The sequence below is a fragment of the Condylura cristata genome, unplaced genomic scaffold (genome assembly GCF_000260355.1).
Source record: "Condylura cristata isolate star-nosed mole 26May11 unplaced genomic scaffold, ConCri1.0 scaffold00006, whole genome shotgun sequence".
Taxonomy (NCBI): domain Eukaryota; kingdom Metazoa; phylum Chordata; class Mammalia; order Eulipotyphla; family Talpidae; genus Condylura; species Condylura cristata.
Genome location: NW_004567107.1, coordinates 8,103,398 through 8,118,176, shown reverse-complemented (window position 1 = coordinate 8,118,176; position 14,779 = coordinate 8,103,398). Strand labels below are relative to the sequence as shown.

Here is a 14,779-nt window from a genome sequence, read left to right as displayed (position 1 = left end):
GCTTACCTAAACTCTTACACTAGGATCCCAGGCATAGCTCAGGATTCTGCAAGGCAAGTAAGAATTTATGGTAATATAGGGCATTTTTTTTTATTTTTTTAAAACAGGTTTGTTTTTTTTTTTAAGATTTATTTATTTGTACATACAGAACTGGGGTACAGGCCAGAGGTTCAGGGGTGGTGAGAGGCTTCACCAGAGACAGAGTGGGGAGCAGAACAGGCAGAGGGGAGCTGCAGGCGGGTCAATAGAGGTCTGCCACGCCATGTGGATCTCCTCCGGGGCAGGCGGGAATCGAACTCATGCGGAAGTGGCTTTAGCTTCTCAGTGCAGTGCTTTAACCCGCTGCGCCACCAGGGAGGGCCAATATAGGACATTTTAAGGATTTTTGGTCATTCTTAAGAACAGTGGGAACTAGTAAAAAATACTAAGTAAAGGAGAGGCGTGAGTATAGAAAAATCTGGTTGAAAAAAGTGGGAGATGAGAAGCCTGTTTCAGAACCATAGGACTTGGTTAAGCATATCAGTCAGTTGGACAAAGGTTGATGGTGGCAGAAACAAAATGAGTCAGTGGATTAGGTTTGAGAAATGAAGGAACTGAAAAGTTGTAGGCTTATATTTTGCTCAAACTAGGTGTTTTTTGGATGTCATTTTCTTTGCAGCCACAGGGCACCAAGAGCACGCGTGTAGTTGACTAAAGTTGGTTTCATTGGCTCATTGCTTTGAGAGAAAGACCGTGACATGGAAAACCAAGCCGCATCTCAGCAGACATGTAAGAAAGAACTTACAAACTGTGGGCTTGTGTTAAATGATTTATTTACTCTGATTTGGATGATGGTCATCATTTTCATCAAATGAGTTAAGAAAAAACTCAAAGTTTCGGGGGAAATGAGTAAAGTATTTCAGATCCAAGTGTCAAAAAGTTGCTAATCTAAATGGAATAGATTTATTTTCCTTTGATGTGGATGAGGAAGAGCTATATTAACGTCCCAAAAGGAGGAAAGGTCTTTGGACAATCCTGCATTGCTTAAAAATATTCATATTTTATATTTATAAAGCCCAAATGTAAATTACATTATGCTTTATAAATATAAAGTCACTTAGACAAGGGAAGATAGGTGTACTTTTTCAAATCTATGCTAGTAAGGTCAGATATGTAATGTGTGTTAATAATTAGTATGTTGATATTAATTTTTGCTATTCACAAAGGTAGGTTTCTATTTTGGAAATTGCATCCAAATAATTTAAATATTTAGTTTCAAGAGTTTGTCTTGAATTGACATGAAAACAGGATACCTTGAGTTCTGGAAAAAATCAAAGTATAGTTTCCTGGAATAGCAAATAAACATGGGAAAACATGTTGTGTACATTTCATCCTCTTTTATTACCTCTTGTACATTCATTAAAGGTATCAAGATATCAGAAACACATATCCCAAGAATTGCACTTACTTAATGTGTGAGCGAAGTTAGCCACTTTATGACTTAGTTTCTTCACTTGTAAAACTGTAACTAGTTATTTCTTATGATTGGCAGTCACCTGGTATCCTCTCCCCCCACCTCTTCCTGCATACTTCTGATTCACATTAGAAAAAATTCAGACCACTCAGTGTCTTAAAAAGTTTGGTAACTCACAATGAAGGGAAATAAACTGGAAACATTAAATCTTTTTACTAGGTCTCACTGTATTGATTTTGTGAGTTTTATCCTAAAAATTCCTTAAAGTTACAATCAGGCTTTACACCTTACAAACTGGAATGCCATTCATCCAGCCTTAAAAAGGAAATTTTGACTTAAAGTATAAGACTGATGAACTCTGAATTCATTATGCTAACTGAAATTAGCAAAAGAAAAAATCATTGTATAGTCTCTCTATTATAGACCTGGAATAGAGTCCTGGAGATAAAAAGTAGACTTTGGTTACCAGGCAGGAAAGCTAGAGTTTAATGGCAGCAGTTTGATTTGGAGAAAATGAAAACATTGTAGAGGTGGATGGGGCCCGTGATCACACAACAGTGTAAATATGCTTTATGCCACAGAACTGTATACTTGAAAATAGCTAAGATGGTAGCACTATGTATATTTAACTACAGTTTTAAGCTTACATAAAAATTTTTTTCAAAAATTAGATAGCTTTAAGAATACTTTTTTGTCTTAAAGTTTCCTTTATTTCTATAAGGTATTTAGTTTAAAGAAGTAAATTGTCAGGTAGGTTAAATTTTGCCTAAGAGTGACTTTTAGGTAAGAATGACTTGTTTTTCTTTCATTGAAACCCAAGATGATTTAAATTACATTTTGTATTTTTTTAATTTTCTAAACCAATTGAAATTATTTGGAAGGTTTAAATTAATATGGTTTTCTTAGTTCTCTGAAATAATTTTAAAAACAGTCCCTAAATTCAGAATCAGTTTTGAAACAAAGACAGTTACTATGTAGCAATTAGTGGTGATGGGAAGGGATTTATTTTTATAAAGATGATGATTTAACACTGAATTTTGTTAAATTTGTCCCACCCTTTCCACTGATAGGCTGTGAAAACAATGCGGGGAACAAACTTCAGAGCCACTGATAAAAGGAAAAAGCTGATATTAATGTAATGCAGTTTTTCAAAATAACTTGTATGACTCTATTTGTGCAAATGTTAAGTCTGCAGCCCCACAGGAATTGGCCTCCTACAACGTCTTTGGATCTTGATTCCTTTGCTATTCCTTGTCTTGTTCTTCGGAAAGGAGAGTAATCTTATTAGAGATGTGTTTTAAGGATACAACTGGGAGCAGCTTAGACAATGGACTGGAATGGGGAGAAGAATGATAATAGGGGCCCGAGAGAGATACAGTCCTGTAAAGGACAGAGGTGCTTAGAAACTTGGGGTTTGGATCACAGTTTTCTCTGAACTGAAGCCTATTATTCACTAGTCTATACCTCACTTTGCCACATGGCAAGTTTGATGTAAAAACTAGTAATAATGCTTGTAACTAGTACCATGTTGGGTGTATAATTGGCATGGCACTCAGGAAATAGTCATATCTCTTTAGATTTAGCAAGATGATTTAAGTATCCCTTTTAGGTTTCCCTAAAACTGAACTTACTTGCACATGGCTGAGCAACAAAATTGATGGGGCTTGGCAGTTATGATAGGGAATTTTGGCTCAGAGGGCATCCAGGGTATGTTTCGTGGCACGGTGGTAGTTGGGAAATTGATGGAGAGTCAGTTAGACCTACTTAACAGCCGTTCTTGAGTCCCTTGCTTCCAGTCACCTATTTCCACATCCTTGACAATAGGTGTGTAGTGAGCATGTTTATCATGCTGTTATTCAGGCCTTACCAGTTAAATACTGGTGGAGGAGTATTACTCAATGAAACAAAATTATTGAGCACTAGCAGTAAATAAAGTCATAAAGATATTATGAATAAAAGGGCAAGGTTCCTACCCACCCATTGTTCAGAGAGGTTGTGCATATGCTAGTTGTATTCCCACCATTTACCATGATGGTTTATATTTGGTAGTTGTTTCTGGAAAGGATAGATCAATGTAATGGAAGGATAAAAGGCACAGTATTTTACTATGTGATAAGTGCTTCTGTGATAGAATTAAAAACTAAATAGAAGGGCCTAGAAGGAAAAATAGAAATATTGCAGAAGGAAGAATGTTGACTGCTTGTATCACCAGCTTGGTGATGGAATACAAGGACTAACTGGGGGGATGAAGACACATTCTTGGCTTCTCAAGTAGCATGAAAAAGTGCTTGAGAACAAAAGTACATGGAAAATCTGGTGAGTTGTTTGGCATTATTTCATAGAAGGAGGTAACAATAGATTTTGAAGAATTGATGGTAAGAGGAGTTTGGGTTTCATTCTGTTTTCAAACAGGTCTTGAAGAAGGGGTTGATCAGATCAAACGTGAATTTTATATTTTTAAGTTTTATTTATTTATGCATACATACATACACGAGCTGGGGTATAAGCCAGAGGTGCAGAGGGGTGAGAGGATTCACCAGAGACAGAGACAAACTGGCTGAAATACACTGCTAAGGGGAGCAAGTAGATGAGATAGGAGAGGTCTGTTGTATAATGTAGTTCAGCTCCCTCATGGGCATTGAACTCCTGCTGCAGTAGCTGCTGATAGCTTCATAGTGCTGAAACTTAACCCCTTGCACCACCAGGGAGGCCCCCAGAACTGAATTTTAGAGATTAACTATGGGGCCTCAATATCAATGCCCAGAAAGAGTTTGAATGGGAGACTCATGCTGTAGCCAAGTTGAAAGAGAATGAAGTTCGTACAGATCAGCATGAAAGATGGCAAAGTGACATGGGTAGGTTTTAGAACTAAAGTCCAAGAAAGAATGAGAAAAGTCAGGTTTTTGACATTTCTACCTTGACTAGCGAACCTGCCAGAATGAATATGATTATGTGATAGAGAAATATCCATTTTGAACATGGGATCTAATTGTGAGATGGCCAAGGGCCACAGACAAGGGCCTGCTTATGTAATCTCTCTTTAAAAAAAGAAAAAAGATTTTTATATTTGTTTATGCATACAAGAACTTGCTTGAGTACAGGCCAGAGGTGTGAGGGTGAGAGGATTCACCAGAGAGGATCCTCTGAGAGAATTCCAGAGGCAGAGTTGGAAGCAGAACAGGTAGATGGACTGAAATATACTGCTGAGGGGAGCAGAAGGTGAGACAGGAGAGGTCTGCGCCATCTGGGTTAGCTCCCTGGCCGGGGATTGAGCTTGTGTGCCGTGGCTGCAGATAGCTTCACAGTGCTGTGCTCAACCCCTTTTGCTACCAGGGAGCCTCCTACCTGTGTAACCTCTTAACAACCTCTTAGTGCTCTTATACCGAGCACTATGCTTTTGTAACTGCTTGTTTACCTGTCCATATTTTCTATCATTGTAAGCTTGTAAAAGGTAAAGAGTACTTGTTACTCCTCACCATAACTCTATACCCAGTGCTTGGCACATTTCAGACATCATTCCAAACAGCAAATAAATAGCCACATGAAATTAGGCAGGAAAGACTGGGCTACAGTATCACCAGCATGCAACAGAAAGTCATAACCACATGCGCTCAGAGATAGCGGAGAAGTGTGGGAAAAGAATGGGACAGGGTGGGACTTCTAAGATGGGCAGAAGAAAAGGAAGCTAAATAAAAGCAGGAAAAGGCCATCAAAAGTAGAAAATGGAGTCAGAAAATGATTCAAATGAAGGAAAAAGTATGCATTTTCACTTATTTCAGCTAGTATTAGATGAGAACTGAAAGTAATTTTTTTGGTTTTGAAAGTTTTGTTGTTCATTTTTAGAAGCAGTTCAGTGAAAGTTGGTGAGAGGTCAAAGAGTCAGAATTTTGAGAGACTGCCCAGTGGGAGTGGGGAGTCCCACTGAAGTGGTAGAGGCGAGGCAGTTAGTACCGCTTCAGGAAAACCTGAATCCTGGACTAGTGACCCAGAACTGGCCATTTTACTTCTCTAAAGCATGTCAAGTTCAATTTTTTACAAGTTAGGTAGGTCACTTAATTGGAGATGATTTTTGTTTCTAATTGCATATTAGCAAATTCATGCTAAATTCACTGCAAGTTCACTGTTTACTGCTCTGAATGTGAATACCTAGAAACAATACAAATATCTTTCCACAAATGAAAGTTTTAAAAATGTAAACATTGATCATCCATAACTGACTGCTTTTGAAATCACCGTCAAAAGAGCCTTTCTGATCACCATTTCTCTATTTCACTCTCTGTTAGCTGGGTCTAGAGGAGATTGAAAATGAAAAGGAATCTTCATTCAGTGAGACTGAGGTGTATTACTTGCTATGATCTTTAGAGAACTTCATGGTGCATATAATTGTCAATGGCTCAAAGTAGTGATCTGAGGACAAAAGTTAGCAGAGTTTTGATATCCTGAGACCATTTTGCAATCACTGCTGATCTTTTGTGTTATCAAGGATAAAAATCATGAAAGAGTTGGAGTAATGAAAGTATAACATGAAAAATAAATAACATAATTGAACTTTGGGTATAATGTAGAGGTACATAATTAAAATTCTTGCTCTTTTAAAGTGACTTATTAGGGTCTCCCTGGTGGCCTACGGGTTATGTTCAGCACTATCACACTACTAGCCTTGCGGTCTGAGTTCGATCCCTGGCCAGGGAGCCGAAATACATGGCTCAGCAGACCTCTCTTGTCACTCCCGCTGCTTCCATCAGCAGTTCATTTCAATAAATCAGCCTGTTCTGCTCTCTGCTCTGTCTCTGGTGAATCCTCTCACGTTTCCACCCCCCCACAATTCTGGCCTATATCCTAGTTCTTGTATGCATAAATAAAACTTTTGGGGGAAAAAAAAGGTGACATTAAAGAGCTGTAGAGGGCCCTCCCTTGCAGCGCAGCGGGTTAAAGCACAGCACTAAGAAGCTTCAGCCACTTCCGCATGAGTTCAATCCCCGCCTGCCCCGGAGGAGATCCACATGGCGAGGCAGATCTGTCCTGACCCGCCCGCTGCTCCCCTCAGCGGTGTACTTCGTCGATCTGCTCCCCACTCTGTCCTTGGTGAATCCTCTCATCCTCCGCATCTCTGGTCTGTACCCCAGTTCTGTATGAATAAATAGGTAAATCTTTAAAAAAAAAAAAACTGTAGAGAAGGAAGCACCTTGAACTTACACTCACCCGCCTGGCCCTGTTCATAAGTGGACATGTTCTAAGGGTCTCAGCTTGTCACTTGCATAAAAAGGACAAACGATGAGTGCCTCCCAGATGCTAGGGGCTTTGCATGTGTTATTCAAGATACAATCAAATCCTTTACCATACGGAACTATTAGGACAATAAAGTTAGTTAAATAATGTATGTTATAGATACATTGTAAGAGTTTAAAATATTACAAAAAGGTGATAAAATTTTTATTCCCTAAGTATTCATTTGCACTTAAAATTTAGATATAAGCAAATTCGAACGTGGGATTATGGAAGCTACCTATTTGGTCCTAAATTTTGCATTTCCTAAATTTAATTGCCTAAATTAATTTTTTATTTGTTAACTTCTTTTAAAAGTTTTTGAAAAACTGTACTGTGAATTTACAATATTCTGTGTTCATTGTTAATCACAGAGTTTTCTTTTTGTGTTATTTATCCTCTTAGTAACTTTTTTGAGTTACTGATACATGCGAGACTAGGGTACAGGCCAGAGATGTTGAGGTGACAGCATAATCTAGAGAGACAGTGGGGAACAGAACAGATGCATTAACTAAAACACACTGCTGAGGGGAGCAGTGGGAGAGGCAGGAGAGGTCTGCTGCGCCATGTGGGTTAGCTCCCTGCCCTGGAATTGAACTTGTGCTGCAGTGGCTGCAGATAGCTTCATAGCGCTGTGCTTTAACCCCTTGCACCACAAGGGAGGGCCCTCTTAGTAAATTTTGTAGTGACTCTATGAGGTAAATAATATACCATTTCACTACTGAAACTGAGGCTCTGTCACCAAGCTCACCCTAGTAAGAAGTAGCATCAGCGTTCTCATGTGGGTTTTCCCAGCTCCTTATTGAGTCACATCACAGATAGAACTTACTGTCAGTCTGTAATGGATTACCTGCTCATTGGGTGGCTCTAGCACATTTCCATTTTTACTTGTCGCATTTATTTTGCAAATATTTGAGCACCTGCTATGTACTAGACATGCTTCCAGGAGTAAAGAGATTCAGCATTTAATAAAGCAGGCAAGAAATCTCTGCCCTTGGGGAGCTTAGGTTCTGGCTAACATGCTACTTAAAAGATTAGAATGTGTGTCTAATGTGCCTAATGGTAATAGTTGGTTTCAAGAAAAGCAGGAAGAGGGACTGGGGGGGGGCAGAAGTTTATACTACTTTGACTGTAAGAATTAGAATTACAGTCTGAAGGATAAAGAATGAGAATGGGGGGCTTCTTGTGTAACTGATATTAAGTCAGAGTTCAAAAGAAACCTCAGGGGCCCTCCCTGGTGGTGCAGCAGGTTAAAGCACAGCACTGAGAAGCTAAAGCCACTTCAACATGAGTTCCATCCCCACCCTGGAGGTGACCACATGGTGCAGCAGACCTCTCCTGACCTGCCCACTGCTCCCCTCAGCAGTGTACTTCGTCATTCTGCCTGTTCTGCTCCCCACTCTGTCTCTGGTGAGTCCTCTCACCGCCTCTGGACTTCTGGCTTGTACCCCAGTTCTGTATGCACAAATAAATCTTTAAAAAAAAAAAAAAGAAGAAAAGAAACTTCAGAACAGAGGCTGTGAACATTAGAGAATTTTGCCAGAATACTATCTAGTGCTCCCTCTCTTACTGGGGAGGCCAAGGCAGAGTTCGGTCTTGTCCGGAACCCGTGGAGCTCCTGGATTCCCCTTCCCTTCTGTATGTGTAGGACAAAGAAGGTGCATCGTCTTCTCCGACTTTCCCACACTGCTTTGTGTTTTGGTAAACCTCATTCCCACAAGTGATTCAGTCACTTTCAGGTGCCAAAACAAACTGCAGTGTCTTATAAAGTGCAATTTCTTATCAACCTCTCAAAGAAGTTAAGTTGAAATTCGAGCCTGCCAAATCTTCCCAGTTTCATAGCGTAAATACCAAAGTATATTCTTCTTGAGTCTAGAGGATTATAGGAAGCTGTCAGTGATTCTGACATCAGAGCTCGAGGGCTTTCTCAGGCCTGTCACTATTAGTCCCATTTGAAAACATGGAGAAAAGGCTCAGTAAGCTCTGAAAGTACAAGTTCTTAAAAAATGAACACTCCTTTACCCGATGCTGAGTTTTCTGGGGACAAGACCCCAGTAAATAGTGACATTGAAAATAATTTATAATCTATTAGAAGGAGCGTGGCTTCGGGAATCAATTCTAGCCTTGCTTCTACCCAGTTAAAATAATTACCTTGAGCAAAATTTAACATCTCTCGAAACCTTGCTCTCATCTATGAAATAGATTCTTATGGATTACGTTAGGAAGCACTCACCAGCCACTTGAGCGACAGCGGCAGATACTATAAAATTGAGAAATGAAATGGAAATAAGGCCATCAATTCATTTGACTTTGGGGTGAACTAGGCAGGTAGCCAGAAGGCTACAAGAGAGTGGAAGGTGGGTGGTGAATGATGAGGTGGAGTGGATGGGGTACAGGAGGGCACCCCCCTCGAGATACTTAAGTGTACAGCGTCAGCCAAGCCCTTACCTCTGCTGCTGTGCTTCTGAGCTCTCCGTGTTGAGGACCGCTCCTTTCCCAGCATGTTCCCTTACTACTTCTTCACCCTAAATCAACCTGTTTTTATTAGCTTGTTACATTTGCCTCTGTTCTCTACTAAACTGGAGCTCCTTTTGGGCAAGAATCCGATTTCTGTTGTTGACCATATTCTGTTTATACTATAAACAATATTCATGGACCAGATGAAGCAGAACTCAAAAAAAAAACACCCAGAGATCTGATCACAGAATTGAGGCTACCAAAGGGGAAGAGGACCTTATGGGGGAGGGCAGTTGGTGGCTTGGTGGTGGGTATGTTAACACACCTGAAGTGGTGTGAACCTGTGCCCTTAAATCATGTACAGTGCTACAAACTTAGCTCAATGAGAACTGACACCGTATTTTAAAGTACATTTGTGTACCTTTGCTACACTGCACATTTAGATTTAGTCCTGTGAATTGTAGCGCTGTGATGGCCGTTAAGCAAGGAAATGTGTGAAGATAGAAAGCAGCTCAGGGCTTGAGCCAAGGGTCGTAGGTTGAGTTAAGTGACCTTTCTTCTCTTGGGGTTGCTACTTCCTTATGGTTATCAGTGTTGATGACTTTTATGTTTCTTTGAGCTATAGTATTTAGGGATCGTGTAAACTCTGCTGCCAGGTCTTCAGATGAGAACTTTTGAGGAGAAAATAGTGCTTGGCACATAGTGTATGCTCAATAAATATATATTCAATTAAAAACCCAAAGCATAAATTAAGGCTGCTTAATTGGAGAGATTAAGCTGAGAGTTTTACCCCTTTGAGGTACAAAATGAGCACAGAGCTAGAGCTACTTTTGTTAATTAGTTTGAGCTCTCCCAGTATAATGTTGTATTATTTGTTCTGTTGCTGTTTTGGCAACCGAATGGGAACATTGCCAAAAAGAATACAGAACCAGTTTTTTAAATGGTAGATACATGGGAGTTTGATTCCAGCAGTCAATAAAAAATTGAATGGCTTTTCATAAATGACACATTTTTATACTTGCTGGGTATTTTTGGCACAACACTCTTTTATTGGTACTCAGTTGAGTTCTAAGAAGCCATGGGATGGGAAGATTGAGTTTTTAAGGGACTTTCCAGCTTTAGGATTTATGCTTGCCCTGCTTTAAACTTATTTTGGAGTTACTGTGAATTTTTCTTTTGTAAAAATATGTTGTTAGTATTTTAAGCATCAATAGTTTTAGGTAAATCTTAGTTAATGTCCTAAAGGCTTTCAATTTCATTTATGCATACAGCTTTACAAATGACAAGATCACAAACAAAAGTTGAGTACTTAATTGTTTTCAAAGGCCAAGAATAGAGTCACAACATATGCCAAAGAAATCACAGTAGGTAGGCTGAGTTATTCTTAAGACAATATGTTTTGTTTATTTTTTGAATCTGAAATATCTTCACCCCAGATAGCTTCAGATTCCCTTATTACATAGAATTTGCCTAAACTATAAGTGATGATAACCTTGGGAACATAGTTGGAAAGAATTTTTTGTTTTTCCAAATGTGTTTTGTAAGAATTAAGAGCATAATTGAGTATCTGGCAGACATTCTATATGAGTATCTTTATGGTTTTTGTTTTTCAGGCATTTTAAAAATATTTAATCATTCATGAGTTGAGCTTCATTCTTGAGTCATGGATGACAAGGCTTCTGTTGGAAAAATCAGTGTCTCCTCAGACTCAGTGTCTACTCTTAATAGTGAAGATTTTGTCTTGGTTTCCAGGCAAGGAGATGAGACACCATCTACAAATAATGGAAGTGACGACGAGAAAACTGGACTCAAGGTAAACGCCATCACTTGAGGTCTTTTGCTTAGCCTTGCTAAGCGTATTCTAAAACTCAGCTGTAACAGGAAGGTACATGGAGTGAGGAGGAGGGTGTGGAAATAATCCCCTTCCATTTTTGGTGGTGAAGATTTTTATTTGCACTTAATAGTAGCAATCTGTATTTGATTTGATAAAGGATTTTCAGTTTTATTAGTTTCTAAATCTTATTCCTTGTCAAAAGTAGTAGTGGTCATATATAACATTTATGATGATAGTGTTGTTTTCTCTTTCCCATTGAATTAGAGGATACCGTTTCTTTTGGGTCTGATGTATACAATATAAGGCTATTGTGGGTCAGCAATGCTATTTATCAAAGTAACTTTTAGGATTACTGAGACAGAACTTTTGAGTTCTGTCTTTTGAGGTACCCTTTGACCACTTCTTTATATTTTCTCATTCAAATAGATAGATACTTTTTCCATTCTTTGTTACTGTTTTGTTCTTTATGGCTATAAAGAAAAATAAATTACCTGTTAATTTTGTTTAAAATGTAAGTAGCTTTTAACTGTTTCCATTCTTGTTTACAAGTATCAATTCAAGTATTTATTGAGTATTGACTGCATGCCAAGTACTGTTAAAAGATTAAGGATTTAGTGGTGAATAAGATGGGTAAAGCCCACTAGCCCTTTAGAGCTTTTATTCTTTTTTTTTAAAGACTTATTTACTTATGCATATGTGAACTGGGGTACAGGCCAGAGGTGTGAGGGGTGAGAGGACTCACAGAGACAGAGTGGGATAGCAGCACTGGCAGATTGACAAGGTACATTGCTGAGGGGAGCAGCGGGCAGGTCAGGAGAGGTCTGCTAGGCTGTGTGGGCCACCTCCAGGACCGGGAATCGAGCTCATGCTGCAGAGGCTGCTAGTCACTTCTTAGTGCTGGGCTTTAACCTGTTGTGCCCCCAGAGAGGGCCCCAAGACCTTTAAATCTTATGGGATATAGACTTTAATCAAATGAAGTAAATACATTACATAAGTTAGGTGTTGAAAAAAGGAAAACAAAACCAAAGCAGAATACATGGATCAAACATGAAGGGCAGTTACTATGTTAGAAAATGTCTTGAAAATTCTCTAAAAAAACACCTCCACATTTGACATCCCACCAACCCATCAAAGCTGTACATGGGTTACCTATCACTGGATTACCCTTTAACCATTTTTATTTATTGTATTCACTCTGCTCTAGCTCCTGTCCTAACAACAATCATCCCTCTCAAGATTTTTCTATTCTCTGTTCCCTATAGAATAGAATTCTCCAAGACCTTCTTCTTCATTTCCTTCAGGTTTCTGCCCTTCATGTTTGATCCATGTATTCTGCTTTGGTTTTGTTTTCCTTTTTTCAATGGGTGTTGAAAAAAGACCTGAAGGAAATGAAGAAGAAGGTCTTGGAGAATTCTATTCTATAGGGAACAGAGAATAGAAAAATCTTGAGAGGGATGATTGTTGTTAGGACAGGAGCTAGAGCAGAGTGAATACAATAAATAAAAATGGTTAAAGGGTAATCCAGTGATAGGTAACCCATGTACAGCTTTGATGGGTTGGTGGGATGTCAAATGTGGAGGTGTTTTTTTAGAGAATTTTCAATGGAGATAGGGTCTAATTTACATTTTAAAAATTACTGAGACTTTCCATCATGACAGCAAGAAACACTGTGGACCCCATGCCCCAGCAAAACAGGACCGTTATTTAAAAAATCAACCATTTTAGGTCTCAGGAAATGTTTTTAAGGACATACAGAAATAAAAAGCTATTTTGGAAGTTTACTAAAATTCAATAAATTTTAATAATTTAAATTTAGTAATTTATAGTTAGTAATTTAGATATTTAAGTGAAGACTCATTTCTTCCCTTTTTTCTGCCAGTGGAGCAAGATGGTCATTCTATCTCAGACTGGTACAGTCAAGAAGACAGAGCTCCCTCACACTGTCTCCCACTCCCATTTAGAGGGCTCTCCTCTGGGGAAGAGCAGCATGGCAGCTCTAATCCTGCCTTTACCTACTTTCTGCTGACTAAGTGTGACGGAGTGACAGATTTTCTGCCTAAACTTTACTACTAAGATGGAGATTCTACTTTGATCACAATAGTCCTAGAATATCAAGAACCTGATGTCCTTGCCCTAACTCTGGCACTTAGGGTGGTGGTTGTACATCAGAAGAGGCAGGCCAAGAAGTCCTGAGTATATTGTACCACCTCCCACGCCTACCAGGTGCTAAGCCTCTGAAAATGGGGTGCCGTTCAGACACAGGCATCTGACTTCATGGTGGTGGCTCAGAGATTCTGCCTCAAGTGAAAGACAGGCTATTCAACACCTAATCTCTTCTCAAAGGAGCTGACTTCATTTATAACAGCATTGAAAAACTGAAACTTAAGGTGATTCTCCAAAATAGAGGAGGCTGTGGTGAAAGGTCATTGGGAAGAAATTGGTAGATGGATTGAATCTACAGATCTCACTGGAAGTTCACTGGGAAGACACTGTAGATTTGTTGGAATCAGAACAAATTTCCAACATTGACCTCTGGAACACTCCCTTTAAAGTAATCTTAACTTGACTGATTTATTCTGTGGAAGGATTAGACCTAAGTGCACTGTGAAAAAAACTAGAGGGTAATTACCCATAATAAGCAGAGTTTAATGTTAGGTGTGGTCAGAGTAAGATACAGGGTGCCCTGCCAAAACTTCCTTAATTCCAGAATGACTGTGGGCAAATCCAAATCCCAGAGGAACAGTATCAGAGGCTTAACATTATGGAATTGAGGGAAGAGAGGCTATTGAGATAAAGCACCACTCACTTAAGAGAACAAACAAGCATAAGTAAATTCCGAGTCCCAGATAGGGGAGAGCAGTTGGTACAACATGTTATCTAAAATACTAGTTTCCACTAGAAAAATTAAGTAAGGACCTTCCTGGTATTAAGTCTTTGTACTATCAGCTATCACTAGCCACTGTGCCACGAGTTCAATCCCCAGCCAAGGAGCTGACCCACATGGCATAGCAGACCTCTTCTGTCTCATCCAATGCTCCCTTCAGCAGTATATTTCAGTCAGTCCACCTGTTCTGCATCCTACTCTCTCTGTTGAATCCTCTCACCACCACCACCCCCAACCCTGCACCTCTGGTCTATACCTCAGCTCTTGTATGCATAAGTGAATCTTTAAAAGAATTAAATAAGGGCAAGAAGTAGATACTGCTTGTGAGAGTAACATGTTGAATATAATGAGTAAATTTGTCAAAAAAGCCATTATTAGTATGCTCATTGAACTTTAAAAATCCTCCTTAAAAGAAAATATGATGACAGTGTCAAATAGAAATTGACATTAAGGAGATACACACTTGCAAAAAAAAAAAAGAAAGAAAGAAAGAAAGAAAATTCTACAGCAAAAAAAAAAAAATTGAATGGAAAAATTCAACAAGGACTCAATAGTGAATTTCACCTGGCAAAAGAATGACTTAATGGACAATGATGTCTTGAAACGGTAGTTTTCTATCATCCTATCCCTAAGGATCATGAATTTAGATGATATGGACTAGAGTCCCTTTGTGGAAATCTGAGAGTCCAACAGAGAAGGTACGGCACACTTTTGGAGCAAAAACATCCAAAATATGACCCATTGATGATGATAAGAAGAATAGTTTCACTTTAGCTATGTCATTTCTTCAAGCATAGCTCAGTTTCAAGAGAGTACTCAACCTGAGTTTCTCCCACGGGGAAATAAGAGCATGTGATTCAGCGCTTGGCTTTTCTCACTGTGAGGG

At 39.1% G+C, this 14,779-nt stretch overlaps 1 protein-coding gene across 1 annotated transcript in view; it reads left to right on the top strand.

Moving 5' to 3' along the window:
- The window catches only part of RABGAP1 (RAB GTPase activating protein 1), a 130,669-nt gene that overhangs the window by 11,804 nt on the left and 104,086 nt on the right, over positions 1-14,779 (top strand). Inside the window, exon 2 of the mRNA XM_012721214.1 lies at positions 10,789-10,988. Within this exon, the coding sequence (XP_012576668.1) occupies positions 10,839-10,988 (150 nt within the window). The 5' untranslated portion in view covers positions 10,789-10,838. The remainder of the gene's footprint in view (positions 1-10,788; positions 10,989-14,779) is intronic.